The 12,052-nt window shown below is 34.2% G+C and overlaps 1 protein-coding gene across 2 annotated transcripts in view; it reads right to left on the reverse strand.

Annotated features, from left to right (window-relative positions):
* MAP3K7 (mitogen-activated protein kinase kinase kinase 7) overlaps window positions 1–12,052 on the reverse strand; it is an 86,301-nt gene that overhangs the window by 17,629 nt on the left and 56,620 nt on the right. For both annotated transcript variants that reach the window (XM_004454535.5, XM_004454533.5), the window contains one exon: window positions 5,163–5,268. In XM_004454535.5, the coding sequence (XP_004454592.2) occupies window positions 5,163–5,268 (106 nt within the window). The remainder of the gene's footprint in view (window positions 1–5,162; window positions 5,269–12,052) is intronic.

Consider the following 12,052-nt stretch of genomic DNA (forward strand, 5'->3'; position numbering starts at 1 on the left):
TTTTATTTTTTGAGGTACCAGGGCTGGGGATTGAACCCGGGACCTCATATGTAGGAGGCTAGTGCTCAACCACTGAGCTACATTGGCTCTTCGAATTGGTTTTTTCATTTGTTTTCTTGTTGTTTTTTGTTTATTTGTTTTTAGAAGGCACTGGGGACCAAACCCAGGACTTCCCATGTGGGAAGCAGGCGCTTAACCGCTTGAGCCACATCTGCTCCCCAAGCAAAGTCTATTTTTGAAGTCTAAAGGTAAACAGTGGATGGCTAGTTACCAGAAATTAGAATACAATCATATTCTCATACTTACAATTTAAGTTGGCTATAAAATGAACAGAATCTAATATATTAGCACTTATAAACCCTTGTTTAATTAAAAACAAATATAGTGACATGGGAATAAGGTGTCTAAAGTTCTGTCTTAACTGATCCTGCCTAAAGAAACCCCATTTTCCTTTATCATGCAAGGCTTCCTATCAAGCTATGTCAACTGTGTCAACAGCAGTGTTTCTTAATGGGGACGAGGAGAAAGTAAGAGACACATTCTCTTCCAGTGGACCATTTTCAATTGCTATACAATCTAATGTGATCCTCACACCCTGATCCTGCCCCTTCCAATGAGAATCACTGCATAAAATGAGAGATGTCATTGATGGAAGTATATTACACATATGAAGAGTATGGAAACAAAGAAATTACACTGGCTCAATGTAATGTCAAAAAATAGTTAAATTGATTAATTCAAATAATCAGTCAACCATATAAACTATTTGGACAGTGGTTCTGTTTGTATATCCAAAGAAGTACAAGAGACAAAGCTACCTGTATCAAGAGCAAGGGATGGTCTCATCCCAACAGTAACATTTAGGTAGAAGAGTTTCAGAAGTAGCTGCTTTCCATTGTGAGTAGAGAATAAATGACTTATATGAGTGAGTTGTTTAGTCTTTTTCTGACAAATAATTCCTTTAGGGAGTGGTACAGATAAAGGCAAGGTCAGGATGGGAGCCGGGGCAGTATATTCAATCCAATAAAAAACTAAGGACAGTCTGATGGTTCAGTAACCTCCTAATTTATTGCTGACTGATACTCCAGTTTTACGTGTTTAAAAATCATTGGGAATGTGCTTTCAAATAACTCCAAAAGCCAAAAACAGACCAAATGAGATAATTTATGTAAGAAAAAGCACCAGTGCTGACACATGGTAAGAACTCATTATATGATCATATGGTCATGACGGCTATCATTATTATTATTACTAATATTAAATGGTGAATTATAAAGGAAGGTAATTTAAGATAATCAAGTTTGTATTTCTGATAGAAAAAGTAATGTTTATGAGACACTAAAGTGGAACAGAGAAAGTATTGCCAAGTAAAGCTTTAGGGTACTTACCCTAAAATCACATGAATTAACACAAATGTTTTCTGGAAGTGACTAAACAAGAAATACTTAATTTGTTATCTCTTTGACCAAACTTCTTCCCACCTAACAGTAATTACAATATGCTCCCAAGGAACATTGCTTTCCACAAAACTAAAATTGATTAAAAATTATTTCCTGCTGACTTTATAGGAAAAATGAATTAAATACCTTGAATGATTTTCCTCAATTTAACATTTCCACTCCTATTACTCTTTCCGAAATCTTTGCTATATCTTATATCACACTCTGTATCTGATATGTATTTTAGAATTAAGTAAAATATATCAATGTTTCACAGTATTCTGGGGATGGGAAAAAAATCCAAGGATTCTGCTGTTCAAAGTCCTTTCATAGTGAGGAACTTAAGGGCACACTGAATTTCATCTTTCTCTAAAACCAAGAAGTAGGATTTTACTTTTTCAGCGATACCTAAATTGAAGTCTAGTTTTTAGTATCTAATATCAGTAATTGGCCCCAAGATAGCAAGGTTATTCTATGAAAGTTTGTTTTTGTAAAGTTTCAATGCTGATCAAATCTAATCTCTTGCCCTGAATGTCAAGGAACATGCTTATTTAAGTTAGGTGAAAGCTCTTCTGGCCCTCTAAACACAATTCTTATTACCATCTCATAATCTTTAAGTATGCATTCCCTTCACATGGAATGCCTTCTTTTCCCCCTCTACTTTATGACTAAAGACCAAGTCTATTGTTTTGTAGAAGTCATGGATTATCCCTGGTCTTCTATTACTGATTTCTCTTTTAATGATCAGAACATTCAGTTTGTACTGCAAATGTATTACTTTATTACAAAAAGCATGATGAGCTTATTTTTAATGTAATCTAATTTGACTGCAAGCAATGGGCTATGCTTTATACTTCTGTATCTTTGTAAAGTACTAAGCATGGCAAAAATGCCTTTGTGACGTTTTTCTTCCCTCTGTGGCTCCCTCTACTGGGTCTAAATATCTTCCTCACTATATTCTTTTAGGTATATATGTCTTTCCTTAACACCACTGTATTATAAATTAAAATGGAGGAGCACTCATTATTTGCTATAATAATTAAATTAAATCTTTGTCTACTTTTCCTGAAAATACACAGAAAGTGCTTCTCTTTTATATTTAAAAAATTAATCTAATTAGGTTGTTTTTAACTTATGTATATTTATTCTTAATTTAATCCTGGACCAGTGAGCCTTCAAAGAAAAGTCTTTACCTATCTCTTCCCAGTGATTTATTATATTAGCTTGATTACCAATACTTTTCTTAGAAATAGTGCAAAGCTGGACCTAATTGTAAAGTCATATCAAAGTCTCAATTATTACAATTTGTATTCAAAATTGCATTTGCAATATATTTCAAGGCAGAGACAAAATCCATTTGACATTACTGCAAGGGCCTAGGTAAAATTTCTGATTATTGGTATTTTGTGACATTTTAGGTGCCAGAAAGAAAAAAAATAAGATGGGGTGGGAAGGTTGGAGAATACATGAAGTGGAAATACAGCAGGGTATAGTTACTCTAACCTTAGTGAGAGGTATTTAGGAGGATTTTGATTTTGCCCTCATGAATTCACAACCTGTCACACGATAACCAGCATATCTAGATTAGTCTAGACATAAGCTAGGAGGCTCTGCCATGTTGAATGCCAGATCTGGACAAATGTTGTTTTGTCATGGAAAGTATTCCCTCATAAGAGGGTTCAGGAACCAAAAAAGAGTGATATCTGAATGTTAATGATAAAAATCTGGCAAGGGCATTTCCCTTTCTAACACAGGAGTGAAACATGTCTCTGAGGAATTCTGCACATGTGCAGAGTGGTGAATGTCCTGAACAAGCCCAGGTTGGGTTGTCCTAGGGGAGAAACTTGAGTTTTTGTCATCACTAAATTTGAACTTTCTAAAACTGGAGAGTACACACTGGCTAAACATAGTTCTATCTTACATAACCCAGAGAAAAACCATCCAGTTAATTTTAAAAATTAAATTATTAACTTGATTAAACCATGCCAAATATCTATAAATACATTTAAGCAGTACTTTAGTCGGGTAAAGACACAAAGCTGACTTTGGAATTTCAATTTAATTGCCACTATTAATAACACAGTTGAACTTATATGAAATCACAAATGGTTATATTTCCAAGGTCTAAGAAAACACTTTTCTCAAATCTGACTTAAAAACACAGGAATAATAAGTTTTCCAGGAGTATACTACTGAGCATATATCAAGGTATTTTCTTAATGATATGGAAATTTAAATGACTTAAACATATGATTTCCTGCTTGTCTATACTAAAACTATCCCCTCACTATCTTTGGACAGATAGATTTTAATACTAATACTGTGACCAGTTACGTTATTAATGTTGGGGAGTTTTAATAACTCTTACAAACTTCTTTAGATCTATTTGATAGAATTTTTTTTTTTGGGGGGGGATACCAAGGATTGAACATGGTAACTCGTACAAGGGAAGTAAGCACTCAACCACTAAGCTAACTCTACTCCCGTTTTTATAATTGAAATGAAGTCCCCCGTCAGTTAAAAAGGATTCAAAGCACTCAACTCTCAGCATTTTATTTTCCTCTCTAAGGAACATAATTAAAAAAAATAAGACTGAGATGATGATAATAGTGATGATGACTTTTACCATTTTGCTTATTTTAGTTACTTAAAAAAAAGAATGACCTTTTACTATCATCCAGAAGGATGAATCATAACAGAAAAATCACAGATGGAATTATCAAGAACACAATATGCTTCCTAACTAGGAAAAAATTCAAAACAAACTATCTTCAAAATGCATGCTTAAAATTCATAGAGTCAGCAACCAGACACAGACCAGCAGGGCTCAGGATGGAGGTAGGGATTGCACAGTTAATGGTTAATTGGTACAGAATTTCTCTTTGGGTTTATTGAAAAATTTTGGTAAAGGAAAGGGGTGATGGTAGTACAAGGTTTTGAATGCCATTAACACCATGAATTATAGTGAACACTAATATAAACTATGGACTATAGTTAATAGTACAATTACATAATGCTCTTTCATCAATTACAAGAGTACCATGCTAATGCAAAGTGTTATTAATGGGGGTGGAAAGAGTTTAGGAACTCTGTATAGTCTGTACTATTTTTCCACACAACTTCTCTAATTAAAAAAAATTATAAAAATACATGTTCAGTATCTGGTGAAAAAATGCAGAGGGCAGGAAAGTGGATGTGGCTCAACTGATAAGAGCGTCCATCTACCACGTAGAGTGTCCAGGGTTTGATCCCCAGGGCGTCCTGACCCGTGTGGTATGCTGGCCCATGCGCAGTGCTGATGTGTGCAAGGAGTGTTGTGCCACACAGGGGCACCCCTAAACGGGGGTGCCCCATGTGAAAGGTGTGCACCCCGCAAGGAGAGCTGCCCCATGTGAAAAAAGCATAGCTGGCCCTGGAGTGGTGCTGCACACACGGGCAGGTGATGCAGCAAAATGAAGCAACAAAGAAGAGATGCAGTTTCCCAGTGCCACCTGATAATGCAAGCAGGTACAGAAAAACACACAGCGAATGGACACAGAGAGCAGACAACGGGGGTGGGGAAGGGGAGAGAAATAAATCTTAAAGTCATAACTTAATGCTAAATATTTTGGCTTATTAATATTAAAATACAAATTAAGGTATACTTGCCTCTGTAATGACTAAGTGAACATAAATACGATGAAATTCAAACTTTGTAATTATAATGAGTAATAAACTGGTCACCTGTGGAATCATCAGGGGTCCATGGATGACTTCGAGTTGGCTTTTCTGAGGTTGGTCCTGAGGTAGTGATCATTCTAATGCTAGGACTGGATGACCTACTGCTCACCTATTAGAAAAAGTGAGAGGAGAAAAAAAATATATGATTTTTGATTAAAAAAAAAAGAGAAAATTTCCACTGAAAGTAGAGAACAGACTTCCATTTCTAGGAAAAAAGGTTCTGAAATACTCTTGCAAAAAAACAAATCCTCTAAAAATTAGATTAACATATGTATATAAATACACACACTAAAAAAATTTATGTGCATGAACATACACAAAACCTCTTAAAACTTGATGAGCTTTCAAGAAAGTGAAAGAAATACTATGAGATCAGAAATAAAGCAGGATCAGGAGTCCAGCAAGTATTTAATTTGCTACTCCCAGGGCTACCCTAGAGCTTTTCTTCTGACCACTTGCTGCCCTCAGAGAAGCAGGAGATAGGGCCTTGGGCCTTTGTAGGATAGGAAGATTGGAGAATGACCCAGCTTCAGGGAAAGAGTAAACTGGGGGAAAAATACCCTACAGAAGCAGAGAGCAATCTATTTGTCTCTCTTGGTACTGGTTCTGGGTGAAGGGAGAAAAATATTTCTCCTATGAAACTATGAAAAATTTTCAGAATGGATGGAAGATACAACAAATCCCAACCAAAGCAAATCTCAAGCAGGACAGAAAAGACAGAATTCACATTCTGAGATTAACATGGGATATATTATATAGAAAACAAAGACAAGTAGAAGAAGTAAAAGCAGCCAGAGGGAAAAGACAGTTTAGTTACAAATGAATACCAATTGAAGTCTAAATAGCAACAAGGAAGCCAGAAAAAAGTGGAAAAATATCTTCAAAGTGCTGAAAGAATTAACTTCCAAATAAGAATTCTTTAGTTAACAAAATTCTGAAGAATTAGGTCACAATAACATTTTCAGGTGAGTTTACTACTAAACTGAGTTTACTATTATCCATAGATTCTCTATAGGAATTTCTAAAGTACATACTATTAGGAAGAAGAAAACATTTCCCTGATGGAAGGACCAAGATACAATTAGGAATACTAGTAGACATGGGTGTAATCTACACATTGACAGTATAAAATAATGTAAACAATAACTAATTTATGGAAATACATGACAAAGATGGTACAGAAATGTTGAATAGTAGCTGTAAATAAGAAGAGCACGTCCGTATTGTTCAAGATGAAGGTAAAGATACTAACTTTGAATTTTTTGAAGTTGAGCATGAGTGTTAAAATTTCAAAGGTAATACTAGAAGAACGGAAGTAGAATATATAACTCCCAAGCCAGAATAAAATAATAGAATGAGAAATATATTAATTCAATTCAAAAGAAGGCAAGATATAAGGAAAATTTTTTAAAAAAGAGAAAAAATGAAAAGCAAAAAGTAAAGAGTATACATTTATCAATAATCATGTAAATGGTTTAAACTCTCCAGTTAAATGTTCTGTCAGATTTTCAGATGAATTAAATATTTTTATAAGTGATATATTTAATTTAAAAAACTTCTAAAGAAAAGTTAAAGGAAGAAAAAACATAATCAGACAAAAACGATCTCAAATTCATTAGTACCAGAGAGAATAGACTTTAGGGCAAAAGAGTTTACTCAAGAAAAAAAGACATAAAAGAAAGTGGTTCAGGGCGGTGGACTTGGCCCAGTGGTTAGGGCGTCCATCTACCACATGGAGGTCCGCGGTTCAAACCCCAGGCCTCCTTGACCGGTGTGGAGCTGGCCCATGTGCAGTGCTGATGCGCACAAGGAGTGCCCTGCCACGCAGGGGTGACCCCGTGTAGGGGAGCCCCACGCACAAAGAGTACGCCCCGTAAGGAGAGTTGCTTAGCGCGAAAGAAAGTGCAGCCTGCCTAAGAATGGTGCTGCACACACGGAGAGCTGACATAACAAGATGACACAACAAAAAGAGACAGATTCTCGTGCCGCTGACAACAACAGAAGCGGACAAAGAAACAAGACACAGCAAAATAGACACAGAGAACAGACAACTGGGGTGGGGAGGGGAGAGAAACAAATAAATCTTTAGGAAAAAAAAAAAGAAAGTGGTTCAATTCACAATAGAACAACTGAGAGAATTTTGAGGCCAATATATATTTAAAAAAAAAGGAGAAATGTATGTAAATTACCAAAATTAACTAAACATGCAACAGCGTTATACATTATAGAAAACAGCAAGTCCAGAAGGCTCTTAGGAGTTGTATTAAACATTCAGAAAAAGACATTTTCAGTCTTCAATAAATTATTCTAGGAAAGAGAAAAAGAAGAAACTCTTCCCAACTCCTTTTGTGATGACAGTAAAACCTGAATTATAAAAAAAGAGTACATCAGAATGGAAAATTACTAAACCACTTCATTTATGAAAATAAAAGCAAAATACTAAAAATTATATTAGCATATGGAATTGAACACTATAAAAAACATTAAATACCATTTAAAAAGTTGAGCTTCTCCTAAGAATACAAGGGTTGCTAAATATTAGGAATTCTATTAATGCAAACTTACAATAAAAGACTAAAGGAGAAAAACCTCAATAGATGCAAAGAGAGCATTTAACAAAATTTATCATCCATTTATGAAAAATACATTTAGCAAACTTAAATTCCATTTAAGAGAAGTGAATTTCTTAACCTGATAAAGGGTATTAGTGAGAAGTCTGGAAATGTCATCTATGACAGAAGATGGTACAGTGGCTTGGAGAATGACAGGGAGACCTCAGTGGAGGAACACACAAGGAGCCTCATTGAGATTGGCAGTATTTCTTAAGCTGTTAGTGAGTTCATGAGTGTTAAGTTTTACTATCAAGTTTCATAACTTTTATAAAATATATTTTGTCTAGGTATTAATACTTTACATATCAAAATCTCTCAAAGGATACATAACTAAAATGAACTTCACAAGTTTTTTTTAAAAATGAACACCTTGTTTCTTGAAGTGGAGCTGAATAACAAATTGAAGACTCAGAATATGGAGTTGTATGAAGTAAAAAGACAAAAAAAGATAAAATTCATAAGGACTCTTACATATAGTGTTAGTATATGAACATAGAAATGCTTAAAAAGCCTGTGTATCAAATCAAATATACATGAAGTGCCTGACAAGAAAATGTTCACTAAATGATGAATAAAGTTGTTGTAAATATAAAATATAAAGTGGGAATATATGAAGAGACTTGTAGCATCTGATAGTTTTCTTCCTAGTTCAAAATTTCAGTTCTTATGAAAAGCATATTCACTGATTAAACACTATCACAAAGATCTTTTTCTTCTTTGAATTGTGGTTGCATTTATTGTCAGTTCCTAAACGAACTTGAATCTGAAATGCTTTACATTAGTCTCAAAGTTTGTGATTCCTCCACGTTATTATAATCGCCTTAGGGCAGAGACCATGTATACTTTCATACTGCATTCCCCAGGATCTAGGAAATTGTTGAATATACAATAGCCACATATTTAATTCTCACCAAGTAAACTGACAACACAAGCTACAAGTTTTAGCATTCAGACTGATACTTAAGTTTATTCACTTTTGGAATATAAGAATAAATATAAACTAAAAAAATCAGTGATGGAATGTATGATTTTTACTTTTAAGATACTGTTATCTGTGGTAAAGCAAGTATAAATATTATGTAATTATGTCTGAGTTCTTTTAAGCTTCTTTGACTGAAAGCAAGTCTTGATGATTAAGAAGGGTACACTGATTTGACTAATAATTTCTACTGTAAATCAAGAGTAATTTTTCTTGAAAATGCTGACTCAGGACACTCAAAACAACTGCTTAAGGATTCCAGTCAATCTAATTTTAAGTTAATATATATTTTTTAATATTTGAAAAGGAGAAATAAATACAAGTATTTAACATGTAAGAATCAGAACCACTTATGAAAAATCAAACCAAAGTATAACTAAGAATGAGGTTTATAAAATATAACAATGGATTTTGTATACTAAAAAAAAAAAGGTCACTGAATATTTATGATATTAAAACTAAGAGGTCTATTTCAAACTACTATGAATTATAGTAGTCCTATAATTGGTCAAGTTAACAAAATGAGTCTTTAGATTTCAAGGGATGTGTATCCCAGAGAATGATGCAAATATGCTAACATGTTTGTATAAATAAATACTTAAAAATAAGACATAACTGTATTTTTTTAATTCCTGAAAAATGCAAGATATAAATAAAAGAAACAGGTAGTTTATTTTTTGTTTATTTGAAAAAATATCAATCTAGTTTATGGCTTAAATTCATGTTACAGCTTGCAACCAACCATGGAAGAAGCCTTATTTTATAACAGCTGTTTTTTTTTTTTTTTTAAATCACGTAAAACTTCCGGTGCTTCAAATGCTCTCAAAGTATTAAAACCCATTAGGTTGATTCTTCTCCTTCAAAACTCCCATATTAACTGCCAAGTTTAAGAGACATATACATTCATTTGACTTACCACCAGGACTGGATGTGGAAGTGGTTATGAGAGTACAGAAACACCACCACCAAGTTAAGGCAGAAAAAGAATACTAACTGAGTCAAATTTAAACCACAGGGGCAAATTAACACCGGTAGGCATGAACTAGTAATGGACGTTGACCAGAATTTTATCTCTATATTTATAAAAAGGTAGGAATTATTTTACAGGCAAAAGTAAGCTTTGGAAAATACTTTCACAAGTCAAGAACTGATAGCCAGTGTTACTATTTAGATTGACATTTAAAAGCTATTTAAAACACCCAGAAATCCTCCTCATTGCTAAAATTATACAAGCATAAAACACAGAGATTAAATACTCTTTTACAGTGATATTATTGCTGAAATAACATTTAAATAATATAAATATCTTTTTGAAAAGGGTGTAGTTGGTAATGTGGATTTACATGGGTACTTTCTCTGGGACAGTAGTTAGTCGTAGTCATAGATAATTCAGTTAAATTTTTACATGTCAGGGTCTATCTAAAACATTTTTTAATCCAAAGGCATAAATTCAATCTAATCCTCGCCTCTACAGTTCTTTACAAGGAAATTTTAGAATTTTATTCTTTATATGTGGTCTTCACATTCTCCAATAGAAATTATTTAAAATCAGGAATTATATAAAACAATTACATAAGTTTCAACAGGAAATTATTTTTACACTAAAGGAGATTGAGGGTGGACAGAAACAGTGTAATAAATCACATCCCTTAAATAAATAATATAATATATAATTAATAATAATGCTTTCTTGATATGTCATAAAAAGCTTTTAAAGCAAATAATTTCCATGATACCTGACAGAGTTTTTCTTATGATACAGGAAGAAGAGAATGCAATTGGGTTTACATCTTTCCAAGGGTTATTTTCATTTTATTTCCAGACAGTAATGCAATATAGTGAGAGCCAGGAAGGGGTAACAAGAGCCCTGGGAGGCACATTACAGGGATGCAGACATACAACATGTATCCACTCTGTGTCTGATACTTTCACATGTTGTAAGAACCCTTAGAGGGGGATGTTATAGTTCCCCTTGCAGATAAGACTGCTAAAGCTCAAAGAAATTAAGGAACTTGTCCAAAGTCATACATCTGACTGGTAAAAATACATTCTAAAGTCCACATAAAAAAGTAGTGTCCCCCATAATTGCATCATCTTATAGTTCTAATTCTCACTGCAGTTCCTTGTAAGAGAAATCTTTAAAACTGATCCATATTTGATCCAATTTCAGAAGGAATATACAGGCATGTAGGAGAGAATATATAATTTTAGTGAAACACAGAAAGGCTCACCCAGATACATAAAAAATAAATTTGTACAGTCATTTGTAGAAACTTACTATCAAGGCAGGTTAGCCTTGCTTAATGATAAGATGCAGCTAAAACTCATCATCACAGAAAGCCATTTAAATAATTAATGACAATGAAGATTATCAGAAGCCAAAACACTTAATATCTAGATGATTTAGGATTACCTTAACATGCATAATATCCAGTTTTCTATGCAAGATGAAATGATAGAGTGGAGAGTTTGAATGTTTTGGAATTAGATAGATATGGATTCAAATCTGACTATAATGATAACTGGTATTGTAAGGGAAGTAAGTGACTTAAGCAAGTTTCTTCTTACCCTCAATTTACTCATCTGCAAAATGAGGAAAATAAAAAGTACCAAACTTATACTGTTAAAATTTAAATAATGTACATCAAGGGCCTGCCTGGCACAAAACTGGCACACAATAAATGGCAGCTTTCTATTACTGAAGTTCTCTAATTGATCTGGATATAAATCTATTCTGTCCAAATAAGCTCCTAGAGGACTGAGACTTATTAGTACTTCAATGCCCTCCAGCCAAAGACACCAGGAACACACGTGTAATGGAACAAGTTGGGTTACTTGTAGTGAGAGGCGGCTCACCATGGGAAACCATGGGATGTCTCAGGTAAGAGGGTTTTAGAAAGAACCATTTGAGGATTTGGGTCTTGGTGGAGTGATTTTTGGGGACGGTCCAAGGAAGAAGAGGTTCAGTCTAGACTGGCTGCTATCAGAAAGTGAAGGCAGTTCTGTAAGGAGGACAGACTAGATTGAGGATAAGGTTGCAACTGCTAAAGGAGTAGCAGTTCCTCAGGTGAGCCAAGAGAGGGCAACGCCTGGTATTTTGTAGGTGGTAAAGTGATCTTGTTTTTGTCTGGTTAGACAAATTATTAAATGATCTTGTTTATTGTGGTCTCAGTGTGACCATTTCAGATGGTGGTATCGGGTGGGTTTGTTTATGTCCAACAGGAAAATTATATGGCCTGTGAGTATCAGGCCAGCTTCAAACAACACTGAGGACTCAGTGTCAGCATCTGTTTCTGAATCAG

The sequence above is a fragment of the Dasypus novemcinctus genome, chromosome 11 (assembly GCF_030445035.2).
Source record: "Dasypus novemcinctus isolate mDasNov1 chromosome 11, mDasNov1.1.hap2, whole genome shotgun sequence".
NCBI lineage: Eukaryota > Metazoa > Chordata > Mammalia > Cingulata > Dasypodidae > Dasypus > Dasypus novemcinctus.